Genomic DNA, 26,800 nt, shown 5'->3' on the forward strand with positions numbered 1-26,800 from the left:
CGATCAGTCGTGACGATTTTTTCTACACCAGGATCCCAATATTTTACTGTCGCAATGAGAAGCCATACCTCAGACAAACCTATCTTTTGTCTAACTTCCTCGTCGGGGCAATTGGCAATTCTTGCAGATTAATCTTTTTGCTGATCATTGGGGACATTTCCCAACACCCTGGTTTTATCAGTGCACTTCGCTATTTAAAATCATGTAAACATAATTATAGGATTCACTTAGCACAGCCTGTGTTATCAGATAATAAACTACGTACTTAGTACAGTATGGCTTTGGTCAAGCGTGTCACGTGGAGAAGACCCTCTCATTTATAGTGAAGTAGACGAGGAGGAGGATGATTATTCTGATTGTGAGGGACGTTACGTAGCTTCAAAGACTCCAGTCTTCTGGGACATGGACGGTTGAACAATTCCTGAAGGTGTTAATGTTGAATTGATTTCCAAGAACATTATATCAACACTTGTGAACGAGGGTTTTGGTGATACGGTAACTATAGAATACTAATATCTATAAGAAGTCCTCCTCTTATAATTCAATCACAAGGTTCTCAAATCATAAATCACAAACTCACACATTATGCATCACAATATGCATCACTATATATAGGACTTAAGATAACTCCTAATCCTAATAGTATCATGTCAATCATAATATCCTAATCCTTAAAGATAACCACAACTTTAAATTACGAAAAGGAAACTTCCAATTCAAGTTTATTCAACATTCCCCCCTTTAAGCTTGAACTTTTCTCCACACACATCTAGAACTCCGATGAGTTCTCGCATCTCCTGAAACTTATTACGCCCAAGCGATTTGGTGAGGATATCAGCCTTTTGCTCACTCCCCGGGATGTGTTCAACTTCGACCAATTCATTCTCGACACACTCTCTTATAAAGTGAAATCTCCTATGAATATGCTTGCTTCGTCCATGGAACACCGGATTTTTTGTTAATGCAATCGCAGATTTGTTATCGACCTTAATCACCACACGTTTACTTGCCTCTCCGACTGCTTCGCTTAGAAGTTCCTGCAACGAAATGGCTTGCTTTGAAGCTTCTGTTGCCATAAACTCTGATTCACAAGACGAAAGAGCTACCAACTCTTGCTTTGTCGAGCTCCATGTAATAGGGCTCTCTCCAAGGTAAAAAAATGTTTCATGTTGTGCCCTTACCATCATCCAAGTCTACACTGCACAAACTGTCACTATAGCCCAACAAGCTCGTCCCCTTTCCTCGTGAGTCACATAAGCCGAGAGAGGTAGTTCCTCGAAGGTACCTGAGGACTTGCTTCATTGCGGCTCCATGAGTCACCTTTGGGTCTTGCATGTATCTACTCAAGACCCCAACGCTGAACGCTAGGTCTGGGTGTGTATTCAACAAGTACTGTAAGCATCCAACGTTCCTACGAAACTCCTTCTCATCTACTTTATTTTCATCAATTCCTCTAGAAAACTGCGTGTTTTGCTCCAACGGTACATGAGTTAAGTTGCAGGAGCTCATACCACTTTCCTCAAGGATTCTAGGAGCATATCGGTCCTGCTTGAGTATAATGCCTCCGTCATATTTCAGAACTTCTATCCCCAAGTAGTACGTTAACTTCCCAAGGTCTCTCATCTCAAATTTAGCTCCCATCTCATTCTTGAACTCAAGTATAGCTTGTAGAGAAGAACCGGTAACTAGTAGATCATCTACATAAACCACCACGATGAGAAGCTCCTTATTCTCTTCTCTTCGGTAGAGGGAAGGTTCTTTGGAGCATCTCTCGAAGTTTAAGCCTCGCAGAATCTGGTTAAGCTTTATGTTCCAAGCTCTCGGTGCTTGCCGTAGACCGTAAAGGGCTTTCTTAAGCTTGTAGACTTTGTGCTCCTCTCCTGTGACCGTAAAACCCTCAGGTTGATTCACAAAGACTTTCTCCTTTAGTTCACCGTGTAGAAAGGCGGTCTGAACGTCGAGGTGATGTATCTCCCAACCGCGTGAGCCAGCCAAAGCAATGATCAGTCGTATGGTTTCAATACGAGCCACCAGAGCAAACACTTCGTCGTAGTCTACACCATGTCGTTGAACATAGCCCTTAGCTACTAGCTGTGGTTTATATTTGCTGATAGTCCCATCAGCATTGCGTTTTATTTTGAAGACCCACTTCAAGTCGATTGGCTTTATACCATCCGGTAGTTCAACAAGGTCCCATGTATTGTTCTTCTCTATTGAGAAGATCTCGTCCTTGCACGCATCGACCCAAACCTTCATCTTCTTAGCATCATTAAAATCCCAAGGTTCATCGTTGAAAATCATCAACAGTCACTCTCCTTCTAACTCAGCCTGAAGTACGTAATCATCAAGATATGACGGCTTGGTGGTGATCCTTGTCAAGCGTCTAGGTAATGATTCTTCTTTGTTTTCATCAGCGTCTTCATTATATTCATCAAGCTCTTCATCGTGACCTGCAACGTTCATTGTTGCTCCAGCTAAGGACTCACTTTCGCTTGAGCCCTTGATCAAACGCTTCAAAACTACCTCAAGTTCTCCCGGATCACCATGCTCGTTCTTATTCCAATTCCTTTCTCTTTCTTCTTCGAACACGTCGTCTCGGCTGACAACAATACGTTTACTCAATGGATCAAGCAATCGATATGCTTTTGATCCTTGTTCTATTCCAAGATGGACCAGAGTTCTCGATCTGTCGTCGAGTTTTTTCCTTCCGGCTCTCTCTGTTCTCGCATGACATACACAACCAAATACTTTAATGTGAGAGAGGTTTGGCTTTCGCAATTTCAGACCTTCATACGGTGTTTTCCATTCCAATGACCTGGTTGCGACCCGATTGATCAGGTAGGTGGCATGTCTTATTTCTTCGCCCAGAGATGATTCAGTAGATTCATATGTTTTAGGATGCTCCTAGCCATCTCCAAGAGTGTTCTGTTGCGTCGTTCTACCACTCTGTTTTGCTATGGAGAGTAAGGTGCACTCAGGTGTCGCTTAACTCCATGTTTCACGCAAAAATCCTGAAATTCCCGTGAGATAAACTCGCCTCCTCTATCAGTCCGTAGGTTCTTCAGTTCTGTGTGTGTTTCTTGTTCAGCAAGTATTTTGAAGTTTTTGAATTTTTCAAAGGCCTCATTCTTTTCTTCGAGCAATGATGTCCACATGTAGCGAGAGCAATCATCAATGAGGACAAAGACATATCGTTTCTTAGCCGGAGTTGGTGACGAGATGGGTCCACAGAGATCAGCATGTACTAGCTCAAGGAGCTCCTTTGCGCGGTATAGTGTTGGTTGTGGGAAGGGTCTCCGGGTTTGTTTTGCCTTTAGACAGGACACACATGTTTCATTGGTGCGATCAATATCAGGCATACCGTTGACATACTCTTTGCTAACCATAAGCCTCATTGTTTCCCTACTAATATGTCCCAGTCGTGCATGCCATATCGTTTTATCTCCGTGGCCTTTTACTTGCAGACATTGAATAAGATCTACTTGTAAGTTTACCTTATATAAACGGTTCTTTTCTCTCGTACTCTTTATCATCATTTGTCCATCACAGTCGAATAAGGTCAGGGTTTCATCTTTCATACGAACTTCACACCCAAATTCTGTAGCTTGTCCCAAGCTAACGATGTTACTACGCAGAGCTGGTATGTAGTATACGTTTTTTAGAACTTTCTTCTCTCCTCCCCTAACGATGAAGCGGATTGAACCTTTTCCCATTATGTCTATCCTTGAATCGTCTCCAAACCGTACTTGTCCGGTGATCGAATCGTCCAGCTCGAAGAAAAACAAACGATTGCCACTCATGTGGTTGCTAGCGCCGTTGTCAAGATACCATACGTCCATTGAGTCTGTTTCAGCTTCAAACTTCTTAGGTTTACTTTATTTTCGTTAAGATAAACTACCTCATTCATCATGAGAGTATCAGCTGCTTCAGTTTCTTCGTCTTTCTTCTCGGCAGTTTCTTGAAGATTTAGTAGTTTATCAGGGCAATCCGTGGCGTAGTGCCCAAGTTTATCACAACTAAAGCAAGTGATGCGAGATGCATCTCCGCCTCCACCTCGTCCTTGGCGATATGCTTCCCTTTGTTGCTGAAACGAACCACGCGCGCGACCACTTCCTCGCCAGCTCGATCGTCCACCACGTCCACGACCCCGGTTGTTGTATGCATTGCCATAGATTTCTTGTTTTGAGTCAGCGTACATTAGTTTCCCGGAGTCGTCAAGTGCTTCTTCTTCTTCTTCAGTGACTCTTTCTTCATATGCTTTTAATCTTCCGATGATGTCCTCAAAACTTGTTGAGTTGAGATCTAGAACTTGCTCGAGAGAAGCAACAATATGAATGTACTTCTTTCTAGGCAAGCTCTGTAAAAATTTCTTAACAACTTTTGACTCCTCTATTATCTCTCCTACAGAGACTTGGAAGTGATCTCGGAAATTTTTCCTACAAACGTGTCGATTGTATCTGCATCTTTCATCTTGAGTCGATCAAATTCAGCCATCAAAGTTTGTAGTCTCGCCTCACGTACCCTTTCAGCTCCTATATGACGTGCTTTCACCGCCTCCCAAACAGATTTAGCAGTATCTAATTCACCGACTTGGAGAATCAAGGCTTCGGGTATGGATTGGAATAGTAACGCAATGGCCAAGTTGTTTTTATCTTCTGCTTTGTTTCCTGGGTCGATTGCTTCCCAAATCTTGCTAACCTTTAATGCTATCTTCATCCGCATAGCCCAAACTGTGTAGTTAGAAGAGTTTAGCATTGGTAGTTTAACAGAGGCGGCTCCAACATCTTTGCTGCGTAGCACAAGTTCGTCTTTCGAGTCACTCATAGTATCAATTGATTGCGTATCACGTTCTTTCGATTCTTAGAGTTCTTGTTTGGCTCTGATACCAAATATAGAATACTAATATCAATAAGAAGTTCTTCTCTTATTATTCAATCACAAGGTTCTCAGATCATAAATCACAAACTCACACATTGTGCATCACAATATGCATCACTATATATAGGACTTAAGATAACTCCTAATCCTAATAGTATCATGTCAATCATAATATCCTAATCCTTAAAGATAACCACAACTTCACATAAGGAAAAGGAAACTTCCAATTCAAGTTTATTCAACAGTAACTATTTATGCTTATGGTGATATGGATCAGATCGATGGCCTTGAATCATTTGGAATCATGCCTAGATACTTTTCCGCAGGAGGTGAACTCCTTTCACTCACTCTTTATCTGCTTATAGCATCTCTAATGCAATTCTATTTTTTTTTAAATATAGAAGCAAAATAGAGTTGGGTTGGAGTTGGTCTTATATTGTTCTCGACACAGTATAGTGAAATATTGACATTAACATTTAAAATTTTAAGAAATGATATACACTAATTTGTGTAGAAATTTTTTATATTAAATATTTTTGGCCCTGAGCTTATATCTTATATATTAAAACAGAAGTCACAACTTCGATTTATGTATGATTTTTCTTTTTAAATAGACCATCACTAGAAATCAGTTATCATTTATTCATTACTAATAATTTGCCTTATTATATCATTCCCTAAAATTTCTATACAAGCCTACAATTACGGTTTGGTTTACAAACCAATATTTTCTTCTTTAATTATTGTAAATCATTATCAAACCATTACATCATCGTATATTTCTAATGCTCAGCCGTAAACATAAATCATTAACAAACAGTGACTTAGACTAAAACGTTAACGTATAGTTCTAGAGTTGTAAATGTGAGTTGTTTGTTATTTTAAAAATACACTAGACTCGACCTGAAATCAAACATAAAATCTCTGTGCATGTTTAACATTGAACCTCTATTTTATTCACTTACACGTTATATATATATATGATCAAGTAAGGCTGGGACGGATCCGGATATCCGGGAAATTTAGGGTATCCGGATCCGGATCCGGATCCGTCGGATCCGTGGATTTAATATCCGGATCCGGATTCGTGGTTTTCGGATATCTGGATTTCGGATATCCGTCTCTATATTCTATTATCCGCGGATATCCGGATCCGGATCCGCAAAAATAATTAAAAATAATATTTTTTTAAAAAAACTAAAATTTTAAAAATAATACATAAATGAAATATTTATACAAGATTTATAAATATATATATATATGTCTATAATATTGTAAAAACTAAAATATAATATTACAAAATTAATTTCTGTATAAATATTAATGAAATTTAAAAAGTTAATGTGTTTTAAAAGTACGGATCCAGATCCGGATATCCGGACCTAACAATTAAGATATCCGGATCCGGATTCGGTTTGGACGGATCCAAGATTTTACTATCCGGATTCGGATCCGGGCACCTCGGATATCCTATTTTCGGAGCGGATCTCGGATCGAATCTGGATCTCGGATAATAAGTCCCAGGCCTATGATCAAGTGATGATCCACCTCTTACACATACCCTTGAACCATTTCACATGTAAAGAAATATTAAACCGGCAAGTTTTAGTTTGCAATTTCTTCTTACACATTATATACATATATGATCACACATATTCATCGAACTGTTCCGGATTCAAACCCCTATCTTTATGACCAATGTAACAAGAATTTTCAAATCCATAAATCGGTTGCAACAAGAATATCTACATAATATTCACTTAATTTAAATAAAAATCTCATAAACAGCTCGCGGGTTTAAACTAATCCATACTATCTTATTACTTGAGGGTTTAAAAGAAGAATATTCTAAATTTATATACCATATTTTGAGTTTTCTTAAACTGCTCACATGTTTTCCTAATTTTTTGTGGATAAAAATCAGCAAATATCGTATGTTAATTTTGAATATCAAAACAACTCATTCAATATATTCTCACAATATATACATATCCGATTTCAACTAAGATCTCAAACACTACTATATAGATAACCATAAAAACTTTTTTCATAATATCCTACATTTAATATAAATTAATTACAGGCGGCTTGCATGTTACAGAGATTTGATAAACCAATCAAATCTTATCAAATAAAACTAACCCAGGTCCTAGAAAACAGATCATTTGTATTCAGATTATAGAGTATACCTATGCTATCTTTTCAAAACAAAAAAAAACTCACCTCTATTTCCAGGAATTGATTGCATAGCAATGAATATATGCTATTTCGCAGGATATATGTGTTCAGAGTGAAGAAAACATAGACGCCTATTGCGGGTTTAGTTTTATGGTTGATGCAATGGGAGTTAGGTTAAAGAGAAAGATAAAATCGAGATATGAGATCGACATAATTGAGACTTTGTTAGTTGTTAGGTTTAGAACACGTTGCTATCTTTTTTCCGGAAAAGAAAATCTGATAGCTTTTTATTTTGGGCTTAAGTTAATTGTGTATTGGGCTTAAATAAATAATATGATAGATTAGTGAGTCCATTGGGCTGAATATAATATTGATCAGTAAAAATTGTCACATTTAAATTATCTACACTATTAATTAAAAAATATATACTATACTTTTAATAAGATTATTTTTACTATTACGAACATCATTTTAATTTAAAATATTTAGAATAAATATAGATTTTGAAATTGTTATTTAATAGTATACCTTCATATGTAATTTATTAAATATATGTAAATGTTATTTGTTTAATATTTGATAATTCATTTTTTTTGGAAAATAAATAATACTAAATGTTTAATTAATTACTTTATAATTATAACTTATGACGATATAATTTTATTTTTGCCTGAATTTAATTTTATTTGAAATGTTACAATATTTTTAAAATGAAAATAATTATTTATTTTACTAAACCACATTTCAAAATAGTCAAACACTAATTCAACAAACTAAAATAAATAAAAGAAGATACAAATACATGTTAAATTTGAAATTGTTAATTGATGTAAAAACAAAGAAATGGAATCACATACTTATGTTTGAAAAATCCATATACACATTTGAATATATGTGGTTATAATGTACAAAATAAATACAAAATGTCTATGAAAAAAAATGAAATTTTCAACCGCGCGGGTATATTTATTGTTTCAGGAGATCAAAATGATACGCTTGTGATGATTTTGGTGGACGCTCTTTGCTGCGCTGTTGACAGTCCTGACAATAAGAATTTGATGCTAATCCTGGGAGACATGTCTGGGACACGGGGAGTTCATCTTCACTGCTCATGCTTTGAGTTGTAATGAGGGAAGTTACCATTTTCTCATAGCACAACCTGATGGATTTGAAGAACAGCTACGTACTGAATCAAAAGAGAAATAGCTTTGGTCAAGTCTATTAGCCGGAAGAGGCCCTTTACCACTAGCCCCAAGCATGCAAGCCTTCACGGACCGTTTGGATGTTTCCATAGCAAACAGCAACAAGCGAAGTATTAGCAGAAGCCTACAAGAAACTTCACAGCACGGGACCAACACCATAACGCAGCCTGCAAACACACAAGTTCACCAGTCGTCTTCAACCTTCACAGAGGAAATTAATGAGACAATTTCCTCAATAGCAAAAGTGAAGATGTCAACATCTGGAACAGCTCAGGATTTGATTATACAAAACCGTTTTGCTGCCCTTGATGATGATGACAACTAAAGCAAAAACCCTAAAGAGATTAGTCGATTGTAATAAGAGGTTAAGAGAGAAATAATATTTAGAAAATAGTAGTATTAGTCTATCTGCTTTGTTAACTATATTCTCGTTGTTTTCATTAGGCATGGGTGTTTTAAACTAAACCTCGAACCATTAAAAAAAATAGGCTTAAGAACTAATTCATTTTGGGTTCTGGATAATCCAAAACATCTGAAACTAGTTAAATTTATTAATTTTTTACTTAGATATTTCAGAGATTTTTATAGTTTTTATTTTATAATTTTGAATGCTTTTTAGTTAGTTTAAATATTTGTTAAGTAATATTTTTGAATAATTTATATATTTTAAATATTTTTAGTCGGTTTTATTAGTTTTTAATAGATTTTTTGAATTTTAGACCTTGGTTATAAACAAAACGGAAATGAATTCAGAATAAACTGAATCAAACTTAATCCCAAAATTAGTAAAACTCAAATAATATTTATGAGCATAGTGCCAAAAATTTAAATCAACCGAACCGAGCTCAATAGGATACCGAACGCCCAAACCTAGTTTTTTATAAGTTGACACTTCGAAATTATCCGCTTTCTCATTTATTATTTCTGATTTTTGTCTGTTTGCAAAAATAGGGCGAATGAGTTGAAAACCATAAACCATAAAAGTTAAGCTCTAAACATTAATTTCTCAGCACTAATCCCTAAACTATAAACGGTAAACACTAAACCATGAACTTTAAATTATAAAGAATTTTTAACATTAAAACCCCTCAACTAAGTTTGTTTTGAGCAAAAACCCTCAAACTAAGTATTTAATGAAAAAAATCCTCAAACTAGTTTTATTTAATGAATTAAACCCTAAAATGTCATAATTACCAAGACTACCGGTAAATCTTTAGTTTATGGGTTTCTACATTAAGTAAATACAATTGAGGGGTTTTACCATTAAAAATATAAAAAATAAAAAAAAATCAAAATTTTATAATATTATCTAAATATTAGTAACTTAAATTTTCAAAATTAGCATTTTTATTTTTTTTTGTAAATATATGAGTTTGATGTGTTTTTAACATAAACATTATATATGTGTAAATTAAAAATATATAATCCATAAAATATGATAAACATTATCTAAAGATTTATTATTACATTTTTATTAGATAAGGTATAATTTTTATTATATTTTTTTATATATTTTTAATCTCTTAGTAATTTTATTACAGGTAAATCTTTTGATAATTTTTATATGATATTATAAAATTTTGAACTTTTTATATTTTTTAGATTTTAATGATAAAACTCTTCAATTATGTTTACTTAATGTAGAAATCCATAAATTAAAAATTTACAGGTAATAATGATAATTATGATATGCTAGAGATTAATTCAATAAATAAAACTAGTTTGAAGATTTTTGCGTTAAATATTTAATTTGAATATTTTAACCCAAAACAAACTCAATCAATCTTTTTTTAATGTTAAAAATCCAATTACCAACCTTAAAAGGCCCATATTATATTTTAAGCCCGTCTTCAGTCTTCGTCTCCTTTCGTGTTTACAAAGGCAGAGTGAGAGCTCTTCTCACCCTCGAATCTCGTCCCTCTGGTGCAAATTCCAGTCTCTGTTCCTCTTTGTTAACAAAGGACTCCATTTTCCGAAGACAGGTAACTAACTCTCCATGACGAAGCAGCACGCGAACTGGTCTCCTTACGATAACAACGGAGGGTAACGCACTTCGTCTAATTGAGCGTTTTGCAATCGCGATTTACTCATGTGTGTTTTTGATCAGAACATGTGTGGCCATAGCTGGATCGGATTACTGCGTTATCGCCGCCGATACTCGGATGTCTACCGGGTACAGCATTCTCACTCGCGATTACTCCAAAATCCATAAACTGTAAGTAACCCTTCTTTGTTACTGGAATCAGTAGATTAGGGTTTCTGTAGAAAAGGTTGCAATCGATGATTCGTAGATCTGGATTTTGTGGGTTTCGTCATGTAATTGTTTATGGGTTTCTTGCAAAATATATCATTTTTTTTTTGTTTATTGAGTATGCAAAGTTGCTAATCTCTTTCCAGAGCAGACAAAGCTGTGCTCTCTTCCTCTGGCTTTCAAGCTGATGTGAAAGCTCTGCAGAAAGTACTTACATCAAGGCACTTGGTGAGAGATTTGTTTTCAATTCATCACTTCTGTTTGAAAAGTTTCTCCCTTGCATATATATTAAAGTGTTCTCTTTTTCTCTGCTATAGGTTTATCAACATCAGCATAACAAGCAGATGAGCTGTCCTGCTATGGCCCAGCTTCTCTCCAACACGCTTTACTTCAAGCGGTTTTTTCCTTACTATGCGTTTAATGTTCTCGGAGGGCTTGACGAGAATGGTAAAGGGTGTGTCTTCACGTATGACGCTGTTGGTTCGTATGAGAAGGTTGGATACAGTGCTCAAGGTTCTGGTTCGACTCTGATCATGCCGTTTCTTGACAATCAGCTCAAGAGTCCGAGTCCTCTTCTGCTTCCTGCCCAGGTTTGTTTGTTGCGCTTGGGGCCTTCAAGCAATCTAAGCACATAATCGAATCATTGCAGCTGTTTATTTCTAGTCTTCTGCTTGTGTAGGATGCTATCACTCCCCTTTCGGAACCTGAAGCAGTTGACTTGGTGAAGACTGTTTTCGCATCTGCCACTGAGAGAGATATCTACACTGTAAGTTTCCTTCCCTAGTTGTGATGAATGACTCTCACCTATGGCTGACTTGTGCTTTGCTTTTTTAATAGGGAGACAAGCTTGAGATCATGATTCTCAAGGCCGATGGCATCAAGACCGAAGTCATGGACTTAAGGAAAGACTAAGCGACTTTCAGCGCATATGAGTGTGTTGGGTGGGAACACGCCTTTGTTACTTGTCGTTTTTTCTTATTCGCACCTCAAAGCTCCTTCGGTTATCAATATCATCAACTGTGTTTGAAGTTCAAAACTGTTTCCTTATGTTGTTAACAATAACAAATTCTAGTTCTCTCATTTATAAACACAACCGTCTTGGTTATCTACCGCGGTGGAGCATAGTTGTTTGTCGCAGGACATAGAGCCGATCCTCAGAAGCTCATGAGTTCTCTCTTCTTGACCCTTCGAAGTGGTAAGTTAAGAGGACGAGTGACAAAACTTGATTGGGGGTGAGTGTTTGAGAACAACAAGCCCGTCTAGCTCAGTTGGTAGAGCGCAAGGCTCTTAACCTTGTGGTCGTGGGTTCAAGCCCCACGGTGGGCGATTTCTTTTTTCATATTTTCCAATTTTATAATTTTCTTCTGGATCCTGATTGACTCAAAGACGTTAAATTACAAATCTTTAGTTAGCTTAAAGCATCTTTATCTCTCTAAAAAAAGAATTGCTTATGGTCTAGGCCTTACCAAAAACACAAGCATCGTTCTTTCCGCATGCAAAATAAATATCAAATTTTCTTTTACTGTTCGCGGAATCCATCAGCACGTGACGATCCGTGATTAGTGCACTTTTTAATTTTTTTTCCTTTTTATTTATACTAAAAAAAAAAATTTAAGCAACCTTTGGGATAATGATGTTCTTAGCTCCAAAAGCAGAAAACAAAAGAAGAAAAAGTCTCAATCTTGAGGCTCCATCTTCTTCAATTCACATAGACCCATTCTTCCTCCATGGGGTCTGCATCTTTGAATCATCACTCTCATCCTATTCCTTAAACAAAGTATAAACCTTTAATACTCTGAACCAAACAGAGTCTCCTTAAAATCTGAAAAAGGTTTAATTTTTGATCTCTAAGATACTGTAATAGATCAACTGGTGTTGTTAGACTAATGCATAGATCTGGAACCGCAATGGCGTGGAACGTGTTCAAGTTCTGTACAGCCTTACAAGGCCTCGGATCAATCATGATCCTCTTAGTCCTCGGCGTCGTCGGTGTCACCTACTACGCCGTCGTTTTGACTAACTACGGACCAGCTCTCTCTCAAGGAGGGTTTGATTCCTTTACTGCTCTCACCATCCTTCTCCTCTTCCATTTCCTTGTAAGCCAAGATTGGTAAAGCTTTGTACTTTAAGTCAATTCGGACAACAAAGCTTGGTTCTTTAAGATGTGAACTAGTCTTGTTGTTCTGTCTTTTTAGCTAAAGAAAGTGGTGTTTTTTGTATTTCAATTTGATGCAGCTGGCGATGCTTCTATGGAGCTACTTCTCAGTTGTGCTTACTGATCCTGGTGTTGTCCCTCCTAATTGGAGACCAGCTAGTGACGAAGAGAGAGGCGAATCTGATCCGTTGAACAGTCTTGAGTTTGATAATTCAAACCTGAGAGTTAGATTCTGTAGAAAGTGCAACCAACCTAAACCTTCCCGTTGCCATCATTGTTCTGTTTGTAAGTTCTCTCTCTCTCTTCTTTACCTGACCATATCCATATATAGAGAGAGTCTTGATTGTGTTTAACATTGGGGATGTATATAGGTGGTAGGTGTGTGTTGAAGATGGATCACCATTGCGTTTGGGTTGTTAACTGCGTAGGAGCATTGAATTATAAGTACTTCCTTCTTTTCTTGGTAAGTTTTTTTTTTTTTCCTGGACTTATAATACCATTTATAATATCTTCATCTTGTCAAAACTTTTTCTGTGTTAAAAATGCAGTTCTACACATTTTTAGAGACGACGCTTGTGACTTTGGTTCTTATGCCGCACTTCATAGCCTTCTTTAGTGATGAAGAGATACCTGGAACGCCTGGAACTCTTGCTACTACTTTTCTTTCATTTGGTATGTTGGGATGTATTCCTTATGCTTATATGGTATTTAGTTTTAATCTATTTATCAATCTCACCTTTGTTTGCTACCATCATGAGCAACAGTTTTGAACTTGGCATTTGCTTTGAGTGTGATGGGTTTCTTAATCATGCACATTTCTTTGGTAGCTGGCAATACCACTACTATAGAGGTAACTCCTCCTCTACAAATGAACCTGTAGAGTCTCTGTACATCCCTTGTCTCTTTTCTCATCGAGCTTTCTCGGTGTTGAGTTGTGAGCAGGCATATGAGAAGAAAACAAGTGGAAAATGGCGGTATGACCTCGGTAGAAAGAAAAACTTTGAACAGGTTAGTTAAGCTAAAGACCTGAGTTGGTATTCTTCTGAAGAATATATACCGGTTGCATGTTTCTAAGCTGTTGCCTTTTTCTCCCTTTAGGTATTTGGAATGGATAAGAGGTACTGGTTCATTCCAGGATACTCAGAAGAAGACCTGAGGAGAATGCCGGAGCTTCAGGGACTTGAATACCCTTCTAAGCCAGACTTTGATTCCCAGTAATGCTGATGAAGAAGATGACTTTGATCTTCATCATTTCGTCCTCATGTAAAACAACAATACGTAGGATACAGTGAGACCCTAGAAATGACAATTTGAAGGATCCAAAAATCTACTAGCTTGAAGGATGATGCACTTCTGACGATGGAGGGGATTACACCTTAGCATTGTTGGTTACATATTTGTTAATCTTCTTAAATATATTATCACCTTCTTAAACAGCTTTTGTTTTAAACAGCTTGTTTTCAAGATTAAAACAAAACCTAATCTAAATCTCTAAGATTTATAGTCACAATTTAATTTTCATATAGTACCTAAAAGAAACTATGTTTAACACAATTCCGTTTTGAGAAAGCGTTAAGCCATTAACCAAAAGAAAAGAACAATAAAACAAATCAGATAATATTCATATTAAGACAAAGTAAACCTCAAACATCAACATAAGTTCTCAAAACAATAATAAAAAAAATCCAAAACCAAACAATCCTTACATTAATAAAGAAAAGACTAGTAAATAGTTTTTTTTTTTTTTGAGCAAGACTAGTAAATAGTTTATACTAGCAATATATAGACTAGAAACAAACTCTCATCAGAAGCATTCAATACTAAGCTCTTCATTACCTTTAGGAAGTTCCATTAGCTTTGCCACAGCTGCTTCTACCTCTAACTTCTTCATCGGTGGATACGATGAGGTCTCGATCATCATCTTCATCATCACAGTCTTTTGCATCACAAAACGTGAGGCAAACGCAAACTCCTCTTTACTCGAACCATCGAAGTTATACATCCACACTTTATAAACGCGAAAATCTGCGTTAGGGAACGGTGTTGCATTCTCCCACAACTTCCCGTGTGCTATGCCGTCACTAAAACATTCACCTTCTTCTTCTCTAGAAGCATTGTTGGTCTAAAATGAATTTATGATAAATGAGTTAGAGAAATGATAAAAACATTATCCAAGTAACGAGAATTCAACCATGATATGAATGTATACCTTGAACAAAATCTCAAGCTCTATCATTTTGTAAGTAGTCCACATAAGCAAAAGTTCCTTCAATATCTTCACTTCTTTAGGATTAGTTATGTCTACACTCACCGATAAAGTTCCATGCCTTGGCATACCATGAAAGTCACTCACCAGGAGCTCATACCAAATGTGTTTTGTCTCCTATGATTCATATATACATCATACATGTCAAATTATATATATATATTATATCCACACAAGTTTGTGATTTGTTTTTTATTAGTTGTTTTCCAGGTCTGGTTTCTAAAACCAATTCAAATTTGAGTAATAAAATATCATCTTAATGTAAAAAATATAAATGTGTACCTGAACAAGTTCTGATACATTATAGCTAATGTGAGGACGATAAACACACCTAGAAACCCAATAGTTTCTGTCAAACTGGATGTTAGGAGCAGTGAGGATGAAGTTATTCTTGCTCTCACATTTGATATCCCTGATGTCTAGAACATCTAGACAGGGTGCGTTCACTTCAATCCTCTCAACATAGTCAGGGAAAGTCACTTGCAAGAACTTCAAATTTTTGTTCCCAATCTTCAACACACCAAGCCCGCTTAAGAAAACGATTTCCAACACAATCACCTCGAGGGAGGAGCAAGCTGCCAAAACGCGCCTAAGGGGACTAACCCGAAAGAGGAACATGTTCAAAAGCTTGAGGGTCTTAAGATTCCCACAGTTAATGAAGGCACGTCTTCTTAGTAGAGTGTATCCACTAAGTGACAGTGAAGTGAGGCTAGGATGCGAAAATATTTCTGGGAGCATGTCGACCGTATGTGTTCCTCTGTAACGTCTCTTATGACCATGTATATAGTTTAGCGTGAGATCTTTAGTGTGTTTCACACGAGTCGCACGTCGGATCCAATTTTGAAGTGTAACATCATTACATCGCGATGTGATAGTGCAGCTCTCCAGGTTGCCGCGGTGTTTTCTGAACGTCTTCAGAAACCACAAAATTAAATGATTATAATTTTTTTTTAAATGGTACAGGTATAAATTTCATATGCTATATATGTACAAACATCTGCATGCATGCAATAGAACTTGTCTATTAAAACCTATTTATAAAATTTAGAGCATGTTTGTGCATAGATTTTGCTTAAGTGTATGTGTATTTATTCTGTGGGGATCGTAAATGCAACACATCACTGTTTCTAGATTCTAACTCACTACACTTTACTCTCTTTCAAACCCATTGATCATATTTTCAGAAATTGTTGTTTTAAGATCATTTTTGTCCTAAGAAATGTATAGTTTTAATCAAATTTCATTTTTATCCATAGTTTTGATTTTAACTAAAAATATTTATCATACTAGTAAAATCATAATATCAATTTAGATTGTGAAAATTTATAGCAACAAAACAATTTTTTTTTTATGAAAATGAAAGTTGATTTCTAAAAATTTCAATATTATTGACACAAAATACCGCTTTTATTTTATAATTTTCCGTTTAATTTATTGTAATAATCTTAATGCTGAATAATGTATTTAAAAGGTATAGTATTTATCGCATATAACTTCATAGATTTGATTCACTATAACATTTTTACTACAAATCCGTAAGGTATTATCATCTATCCAAACATCAGTTTATTGGGCGACCTATTTTACGTATTATATTAAATACAAATCTTTACAAAATTATTGAAATGAAATTGAAAAGAAGAGAAGTGAATAGAAGAAAAAATGAATGAACCTTGTCCATTGAACTAGCCAACTGAGCGGAAACTTTGTCCCAAAGTCTGGTGGGAGTTTTATCCAAGATCCTTTTCATATCCAAGACGAAATGAGGTCTCCATTTCCACAAATCCATCCATAGTGGTGATAAAAGAATTGTCATCACAGCTTCTTCAGTGGACAATTTTGAAAGGATCATTCGTAATAGATCGTCTGGGAGTTCGCTGATACAATCACCATCAATGAAAGGATGTTGTAGCTTTCTGATTTTTGCATCAGGTGATGATGATGACAATGATGATGAGTGTCTCTTCATGGCTTTTCAATCAAAGAAGATGAGAGAAAAACTAAAGCGAGAGAGTTTTAATGTTGAGACAATGGGAGATATTAAAAAAAAAAAAAAATGGAGCTTATGAACACGAAGGAATTAATGTTTAGTCATATTAAGTAGTTTATTTTCTTGACTACTTTATTTTTATTTCCTTTTGACCTTAGAAATTATGATTTACTTATTGTGTTTCCTTTTTTGGCATATGTGTATACATAGAAATTAATTATTCTTTTGTAAAAGAAAATGAATCCCTTATATATTAGTAAAAGATAAGCATTGTAATAAATGCATTCACACTATAATAGACACGTGGAAGTCTCACAATGATTTGATAATAAATATGTTAACGCGTTCACACTATATTCATAAATGTGTTCACACTATGTACTTTGCGTTTTTTAAAATATAAAACTCACATACATGGTTCCAATAAAACTCTCGAATTTTCGGTTCGAATAAAAATAGATAACGAATCAAAAGCTAAACTATATATATATATTATTTTTATTGTTTACGGATAAAGTTGAGCAAAATATTCATAAATTTTGATTCGATTTCTTATCCATTTTGACTTGAACCAAAAAATATGGATATCCATAAGTCTACGAAACAAATCAAACCTAAAATACAATATCCAAAAAATGAAGCAAATCACAAATACCAATATTTTTAGAAACATATATCTAATTCGATATGTTATATGCATATATATACATATACAGTAGAACCTCTATAAATTAATACTCGATAAATTAATAATCTCTATAAATTAATAAATTTCGCTGGTCCCAACTTGGGTGGGTTCAAAATTTGACACAAATCGATAAAATAATAAGATAATATTTTTTTAGAAAATTCTATGTAAATATATGGTCCCATTAAAATTATAAATTAATAATTTATATGTATACATATTTATATAAGTAAGACCCTATTATTATATTGTTTGTTTTATATTCATAATGGAATTATTTTTATATTTTCTTAACAATTAATATATTTTTGAGGAGATTTAGTAATATTATATCTAAAACAACATTTAAGTTCTATGCAATATATATTATATATAAAAAATAATATAATAAAATTAATATAAATGTCAAATTTCAAAAAATAAAAATTAATGTCTATAAACTAAAATCAAATATTTTTTTTATCTTATAATAAATATATCTTAAAATAAAAAAATGTAAATAAGGAAATTTTATAAATTAATGTCTCTATAAATTAATAAAATTTCAAAGTCTCAATGTTATTAATTTATAGAGGTTTTACTGTATGTAAAGAATTATATATATACGTTATATATATTATACTTTATATCAGTTTTAGAATATTTTTATGAATTAAATTTATTATATCAGGTACTAGAATTTAAAAAGTTAAATTTTGATTCGATTTGTTATCCGTGTTGATTTGAACCAAAAAATCTGGGTATCCGTAACTTTACGAAACAAATCAAATATTAAAATACAATATCCAAAAAGGAAGCAAATCACAAATACCAATATTTTTAGGAACATACATCTAATTCGATCTGTTATATGCATATATATACATATATGTAAAGAATTATATATCTATGTTATATATATTATACTTTATATCCGTTTTACAATATTTTTATAAATTAAATTTATTATATTAGGTACTAGAATTTAAAAAGTTAAATAATGTTTTATTTTTGTAATAAAATGTTATTATTAAATTTTTCAATTATTTTTACAATTCTATTTTATTTACGGATCAAATCGGACATTCCTTAAAATTCTAAAACATTTTGGATATCCGAGTCACCGTCGAATCGACACGAATGCTTCTAAATACCCAGATATTCGATTTGTGCCCACCCCTATTTACGTATACAATTTTATTTTCTTTATATGAAAAAGGACTAATGTCAAGGCCTTTTTTATTTTAAATTAATTTTAATTTTATCTTTCATGTATTCTTTTGAACAAAAATGTCATTTAATATTTTTTTGTCAGCAACAAAAACATACTCATGTAGACTCTGCGAACCATCCCGGTAGCTCTGCATCCATATGAACGACAATCGACGATTATTTCCTTTCAATATTAATTAACAATATCTTTATATATTTGTCAACTATTTTTATATACTTTTTACATACACATACATGTGCGCCTTGATCTGAGCACCTTGTAACTAAGTATTCACCACAACTAAAGTATCTAATTTTTTTGAAAGTTGAAATATTTTTTCTTAATGTTTTTTTCTCTACCGACCAAATTGTAGTGAAATGATTTGTCTTAATAATTTTTTTTTAAACTATTATCTGGTTAGAAACTATAATATGAAACTATTGGTTCGACATGACGACTATCTAAAATTCATAGCATGAAAATAAACAAATAATATTAATTTTTGGTTTTTACCGGAAAAAACAAAAAAAATCAAACATTTTAACCGAATAAACTAAAATGAATATTAATTTAAAATAATAGTTATATTTTAGAAGATTAGAAACAAAAAACAAACTTAAAACCGAACCAATATCCAGATTAAACAGATTTAATATCTTTTTATTAAAAATAACGAAACTAATAATCACATCCCGCGCAAGGCGCTGATTATTACTTTGTCTAAGTTGTAAAGTACATTATTCTAATATGCAAAGAAATATGAGGCTCTGATATTTTATTAGACATACAGACCAAAAATTATTACATGTTTAACTCATCAAGACACGTCCACAATATGGGAAAGAAATTCGCACCAATAACAAGGATCACCTATATATACACAAAAACAGAACATCAAACTCTGATATTCTTGTTTAATACAACGAAATAGTTTTTAATATTGAAGTGCTCACTTACGTTAGTCATAACTGGAGAGTTTCTCTTCTTATTTTTTTCTCACTCGACGGAAGATGGTTTATGAGTTGGTTGTGGTCATAGAAACATAACAAGATCTCAATTTATATATGTGAGCAAAATACAGCGTTTAGGTCTTTTTCTGAACTTTATGCATGTTTACAAAATTACGCTTGCTCATACTGAGTGGGAAATGAATCTTTTGAGCTATTTTTTCCAGAAGCTTATCACGGCCAATGGATATACTTCTCGGGTCTAACTCATAAGTATCAGTCTGGGAATTGATACGGCTGGTCAATTCCCAGACCATAGATTTTTGTTGTTTCATTGAGTACCAATCCGATCTTTCATGAATATAATTATCATACTGAAACTGACAATTGTTTCATTCTAGCTGAGCTATTGCAAATCTTCTTGTCTTGCTGTAGATATCTTCATTAAAGCGTTGAGCACGAATAATTTTGGCCAAAATATATTAGCAATTGTCATGACTAACTGGGTATGACAAATTGGCAGACTCAGTGAGGTCTTGGGGATTGCTTTTTGGCCTGCTTGCTGTCCTCTTTCTGAGCAGCTGCACATTGCCCTTACGTCCTTAACGTTGCCATCTTGAGAAGATGATTATGATCGTATTGTAGCCGTATTAAGAACATATACTGTATATTCTAAAATCTAGTTTTCCTATTCTGTAGTTCGAGAGCAAAATGTTTAATAAATAATAAAAACAAATAGAGTGATTTGTAATTAAGGGCTAAGGAAAAAGTTATTGGTCTAATTGGTTCAGTTAGGGAAGCAGATTCTGTTTGAGCTTTTAATTTATTTTTTCCATAGAAATTTAATTGCCTATGAATATCCAAATAAAAACTCTTTTTGTCTTCTTTTCTTTTTTTAGCATTCTTCAACTTTGCCAACGTTGAAATGTATTATTTAATTATTTTAGGTGCAAGAAGTTGTTAAAGTTAATGATAGCGTATACTACTAATAATCAATTCAATAAATACGAAGCGATTATGAGGATTATTTGCGTATTGAAGTTAACAAGATTATTTTTTTGCTTTCTTCCGCTTTTCCAACTTTAATATGAATATTTTTAAGTGCAAAAAGTTGTTGAAATTAATGAAAACGTCTACTCTTTCTGTTTCATTAGTTGGGGTTTAAGGCTTTTGTACAATTAAAGTGTAGTTTGAACTTAAATTAACTTTAAAAAGTGGATTTTTTCGATTCTCATTAATAAACTGTAGATTTGCGAACTTTGCATTAATTAAAGTGTAGTTTCAACTTAAATTAAATATAGGAAAAAATAGAAAATAGACAAAATAAATCCAATGAGAAAGTAATATATCATTTTGTTTTGTCAACTTTCGATTTCATTTCGTACGTCCAATGGGCAAAGATACAAGCAATATATCATAAACCCAATCCCCATCATTTACAATCTTAAATTTAAAGCCCAAAACCCAAATCCATTACATTGATTTGGATCAATATCTTCGAGAAAGTGTCGTATTATGGAATATGTGTTGACTGCAGAAGCACTAAGGGCAAGATTAACGGCGTCTTAATGGGATGTTCTTAGCATAAATGACATTTAATTTAAATCAAAAAGAGAGAATTATCTAAGGACATATCTAACTTAAGATGTTTTTGTTGTCGTCGTTAGGTGATACGTGGCTTGGTGTGATTGGGCGATGAAACCGGGGAGGGGATAATCGATTTGGGTAAGGGTTGTGATTTGATTTTCTCGTCTTTTCTTCTTCTCGACCGACGAATCGCCTCTCTTCGATCTCCTCTCTTCTCGACCGACGAATCTCCTCTCTTCGATCTCCTCCCGACGGATCTCCTCCCGAGGTTTCTCTTCTCGACAGATTTCCTCCCGAGGCTTCTCCTCTCTTCTCCACCGACAGATCTCCTCCCGAGGCTTCTCCTCTCTTCTCCACCGAATTTCTTTGACGGATCTCTCGACCGGTCTCTCAACGCTTCTCCCGACGGATCTCTCCACGGTTCTGTCGACGGTTCTCCCCTCTCATCAACATCATATTCTGCGATTCGAAGGTGGAAGGGTGGGTGTTCCTCCTCTGTATTCAGTATTTGCATGTAGTTGGTTCTCGATAAACTTGGTTGGGAATTTTATTGTTTTCGGTTTGTGTTTAAACTCTGATGATAGAAATTTTTACTCGTTCATTGCTTTGATTAGTTGATTAATCTGATAGAAAGATTTACCCGACGGTTGCTTTGATTACATGATTAATCTGAAATAAATTTTGTACTCGTTCATTGCTTTGATTACTTGATTAATCCATCATAAAATTTTAATTGTAGTTACTGGTGTTGATTTATGGTTTTAAATTATATTTCATGTTCTGTTGTTATCGTGTATATTTAGTGAAATGTGTTCTTTGGGGTGATATGTGTGTTCTTTTTCTGATGTGTGTTCCTTTGCTTCTAAGGTAACTAGGTGAGGTGAGGCTCGTCTAAAGAGAGCCAGTGATACACAACTAGAAAACAACCATTTCGTCCAGTGTTCAAGGTAATTAATCTCTGTACTATGTTTAATTTGCTTCGTGGTCGATGTGTACTAAAACCTTTATGAATTAATGTAGTATGTTTACTTGCTCGTTGTCATTCTCCATGATTTCTTGTAATTGTTTGCAGTTTTATAAATTAATTCTCTAATAATATTTATCTTGTAATATTTTGCAGTTTTCGGATTAGCCTTGGGTCTTGATTACAGCTATTCACAACCTTCACAGTCCGAGACGTTTGGTGGGGATGGGTTCGACAGTGAGTACAACGAAGTAGAAGCTCTCATTCAGGAGGACCAAGCTCAGTTAGAGTACGAGAACGCTCAGGCCTTTGTGTACCCTCCTCAGCCGGAGGTTGAGTTCGGAATTCCACAGATTTGCTACTGTGGGATTGAACCGGAGATAGCTACGTCTAAGGATTTCCGCAGATACTATACGTGTGCTAATGCAGATGATGGAGAGTGTCATGTGTGGAAGTGGTGGGATGAGGCTGTAATGGAGGAGATGAGAGCCAGGGATAGACACACACTTCAGTTAGATGAGAAGGTAGATGCTCTGACCTTGTTGAGTGACTATGACACTGACCAGAAGCTATTTAGACTAGAGAACATGGTCTGTGAGTTGGCTAAGAGTAGATCAACGTGGAGTTTCGAGTCCTTAGTTGCGGCTATGGTTATTGTCTTAGTCTTCATTGGCCTCGTCGTTGTGTTTATCTAATGTGTAATGTGACTGGTACTTAGTGTAAAATGTGACTCTACTTAGCTCTGAATGACTCGGATGTGTAACTTTGTATTGTGGATTTGGTTAATTGGTCTGCTCTTTGAATCTCCAATTTTTCTTCTAATTATTTACTTTGTACTCGTGACTATAAGTCAGTACATGTGACTATACAACTCGTAACCACTTCCACATACATTGAACTCGTGTTATAATTGAGTAGATGTCAAAAAAATGGGTTTAAATTGTCACATGATGTACGAAAGGGTCACAAGACAAACAATGTACAATCACAAGATTATTTCTTCTTCACCTATAAATTATAGAAACATATTGTCTTTAAAATTACAACACTTCAACTTCTCGTATCAAAAACAATTTCTCCAGTATCTACAAATACAATTACAACATTTTATTTGTTTTTTTTATTCAAAATGAGATCTTCTTCTCATTATCATTATCACCGAGAGGATGATGATGATGAATTTGAAACTATGGTTGAAGAATTCTTACAAATTCCAGATACTACTCCCGAACCAAAAAAGCGTATCCATATTGAGAGAAACCGAGAAGAAGGCCACATGAAGCTTTGGAATGATTATTTTAGCGACATTCCAACATTCCCGCACAATATATTCCGGAGACGGTTTCGGATGAACAAGTCATTGTTCATGGGTATTGTTCATCGTCTCTCGCAAGAAATTGAGTATTTTCAACCAAAAGAAGATGCAGCCGGACGGTCTAGCCTATCTCCGCTCCAAAAATGTACCACAGCAATTCGTCAATTGGCGTATGGTGGTGCGACTGATGCCGTTGACGAATATATCCGAATGGGTGAAACAACAGCTAGAAATTGTCTGCACAATTTTACCGCCGGAATAATCCAGTTGTTTGGCGATTACTACCTAAGACGTCCAACACCGGAGGATCTGCAAAGGCTACTATATATTGGACAACAACGTGGATTCCCATGAATGATTGGAAGCATCGACTGTATGCATTGGGAGTGGAAGAATTGCCCAGTCGCTTGGAAAGGAATGTATTCACGAGGAACCGGAAAACCCACAATTGTTGGAGGCGGTAGCTTCACAAGACCCTCTGGATACTATGAACGATCTTAATATACTTGATAGATCACCTGTTTGTGATGAAATTATTAACGGAAACGCTCCGGAAGTCAATTTCCATGTCAACGGAAGGGAGTACACCATTTGGCTTACTATCTCGCCGATGGTATTTATCCGAAATGAGCTATTTTTATTCAATCTATCCGACTCCCACAAGGTCCAAAACATTGTTTATTTGCTAAACACCAAGAATTTGTGCGTAAAGATGTTGAGCGTGCCTTCGGAGTTCTGCAAGCTAGATTCGCGATTGTTAGAAATCCGTCTAGTTTATGGGATAAAAACAAAATAGGAAATATTATAAGAGCATGTATCATACTCCATAATATGATTGTCGAAGATGAACGAGATTCCTACGGTAACACATCAGTATTTGAACAAGGAGAAGATCAGGATACCACTTTTGTAGTCAGACGGCCTACAAATTTCGGTGCTACAATGGGACGTCGAGCAGATGTTCGGGATACACCAGGCCATCACCAATTAAAAGCAGATTTGGTTGACAATATATGAGATCAATTTGGACATCTCCCAATGTAATTTTAAAGTTTCTATGAATTGAATAAAATGTGTGTTTGCTTTTAATTCTCTCTGTATGTTTTTATTTACAATGTAATGTAATAAGAACTTTGTAATTTTCTATTAAATTTAATATATTTCGATAATTTGTGTGTTATATTAAATGTAAAATGGAAATAAGTTTTATCTTATATATATGTTACTAGTTATTTAAAAAAAAAAAATCCGAAGGACCAAGATTAAGTCCCACCAATAATCACATCATTTCAACAAAAATCCTAAGCTAAAAATAACAATAAAAAATCATTAGGACACCATTCTAAGGACAATGGATAATGATGCCCTAAGAGACGCACGTAATCAAACGCTCTTGCATGAGTGTTCTAGGTCAGAAACTCGTAATGTCTCCACCTTCATAACACGTCTCTCCACGCTCCTCACGCACCTCCGTCCAAGATGAGGATCCAGTGTCGCAGCACCGCCGTACGTTCCCATCAGAACAAGCTTCCACCGCTGGTTCAATGATCTATGCTTGTAAAGCCTGAGACGCTTTCCACTTAAACCATAAACTACCAAAGCAGAGGGATTTTGATTCACCAGAATTGAGAGCTTGAGGAAGCTTCAGTCGAAATTTAAGGAAGACTCTATGCCGGACCGTTACAAATAACGCCGGCTCTGCTAATCTACTCCAAAAGTGACCCAAAGATTCTATTTTACCTAACCTTCTTTCAATCGGAGAAGCTTCACCATACACCATAGATGTCAAAGACAAAGTGAAGACTGATTCTCCTAGAAAGCGGTTAAAGTGACAGTGTGAAGCAAATGTCTAAGATGGTATTTGATGGGATAGGATTAAGAACGAAGTGAGAAGCGAAACTGAGACTCGAAACTTTATTAATCGATCCAACAAAACAGAGAAAAGGAAAGAAGAACTGAAGCAAAGCTCTGTTGCGGATCGAAGAACACAACAAAATCACCATCGCGAAAACAACGAATCAGCTAACCGGAATATTTACTCGGATAAGCCGAATATAACTCTGATCTAATGATCAGAAACCAAAAAACAAAAAAGGATATCATCTCTTCTCTTCCTCTATGTAAAAGATACTACAGAGAAAAGAAAGAGACCTTTTTAATGAATTTTTTTTTTTTTTGAACAACTATGTTAATGAAGTTGTTAATGAAAATCCTTTTTAATGAAAATTCAATTAAGTTAATAATGTCTAATGAAAATCCAGTTAAGTCCTTTGATTTAGATTTTTTAATTTCTTTTAAATCTAACAAACCTAATCCCCTTTGTTTTCTCCGACCACCGAGGAGACTAGAGAGCCAACTTTTCTATTGCCCCCACTTGTGGTAGAGTCAATCTCCTATGGCTCTCAGATCTTCTATACCCCTATTGCTTTAATGAAATATGAATATCCGATTTTGTCCTTTTGCATTTTTGAAATTATTAATTTAAATAATAAAAAATTTGAAATTCAAATTTCAAATTTTCAATTTTTCAAATTTTTAAATTTTCAAATTTTCAATTTTTCAAATTTTTAAATTTTCAAATTTTCAAATTTTCAAATTTTCAAATTTTCAAATTTTCAAATTTTCAAATTTTCAAATTTTCAAATTTTCAAATTTTCAAATTTTCAAATTTTCAAATTTTCAAATTTTCAAATTTTCAAAATTTCAAAATTTTCAAATTTCGGATACTACATTATACTGTATAGTTTTACTTAGTTGTACTGGGTTATACTTCGTTCCACTGGGTAATATTGATGTTAAGTTATACTTGAGTTATACAGAAAAACGGCCAATTCATACATCAACAGCGGGACGCGGTCCCGATCAATACATGAACTCCGGGCCTGTGCAAAAACATACATCAACAATTTTTTTATTTAAAATTCATACATCACCTAACACTCTTCGGTCAATACATACATGAACCGTGTTTCCGTTAACTTTATTCTAACGGTGTATTATGTGGATTTAACGTTGGTTACGTGGATTAAATGAGTTTATTACGTGGATTATCAGAACGGAAAAATAGAAAACGACGTCGTTGTGGGCTTTTGAAAACACGTCGTTTTGTTTTTTCTGAAACAAAAGTCACTTTCTCACTTTCTTCATTTGCTGTCGACAACTCATGAAAAGAATCAGAGTTTGGGAG

General features: G+C 34.7%; 3 protein-coding genes and 1 non-coding gene across 4 annotated transcripts; 3 read left to right on the forward strand and 1 right to left on the reverse strand.

The window, feature by feature from the left end:
- Window positions 1–10,110: 10,110 nt before the first annotated feature.
- On the forward strand, window positions 10,111–11,618 carry LOC106339371 (proteasome subunit beta type-1-like). Its single transcript, XM_013778164.1, has 6 exons — window positions 10,111–10,301; window positions 10,366–10,473; window positions 10,656–10,737; window positions 10,827–11,099; window positions 11,189–11,275; window positions 11,347–11,618. The coding sequence occupies exons 1-6, from the start codon at window positions 10,255–10,257 to the stop codon at window positions 11,419–11,421; spliced, it is 672 nt and encodes a 223-aa protein (XP_013633618.1). The 5' UTR covers window positions 10,111–10,254; the 3' UTR covers window positions 11,422–11,618.
- A 144-nt stretch (window positions 11,619–11,762) lies between these two features.
- TRNAK-CUU lies at window positions 11,763–11,835 on the forward strand. The gene has a single exon. It is a non-coding gene; the product is annotated as a tRNA-Lys (tRNA).
- A 297-nt stretch (window positions 11,836–12,132) lies between these two features.
- On the forward strand, window positions 12,133–14,114 carry LOC106339551 (probable protein S-acyltransferase 14). Its single transcript, XM_013778381.1, has 7 exons — window positions 12,133–12,605; window positions 12,745–12,949; window positions 13,036–13,127; window positions 13,213–13,336; window positions 13,429–13,514; window positions 13,607–13,672; window positions 13,763–14,114. Exons 1-7 carry the CDS (start codon window positions 12,396–12,398, stop codon window positions 13,880–13,882), a joined length of 903 nt encoding a protein of 300 aa, XP_013633835.1. The 5' UTR covers window positions 12,133–12,395; the 3' UTR covers window positions 13,883–14,114.
- A 354-nt stretch (window positions 14,115–14,468) lies between these two features.
- On the reverse strand, window positions 14,469–16,899 carry LOC106341508 (F-box protein At3g60790-like). Its single transcript, XM_013780267.1, has 4 exons — window positions 16,603–16,899; window positions 15,213–15,842; window positions 14,874–15,047; window positions 14,469–14,786 (listed from the first exon to the last, which is right to left on the reverse strand). Exons 1-4 carry the CDS (start codon window positions 16,897–16,899, stop codon window positions 14,469–14,471), a joined length of 1,419 nt encoding a protein of 472 aa, XP_013635721.1.
- Between the last annotated feature and the right edge of the window lie 9,901 nt (window positions 16,900–26,800).

The sequence above is a fragment of the Brassica oleracea genome, chromosome C4 (genome assembly GCF_000695525.1).
Source record: "Brassica oleracea var. oleracea cultivar TO1000 chromosome C4, BOL, whole genome shotgun sequence".
In the NCBI taxonomy this organism is placed as follows: Eukaryota; Viridiplantae; Streptophyta; class Magnoliopsida; order Brassicales; family Brassicaceae; genus Brassica; species Brassica oleracea.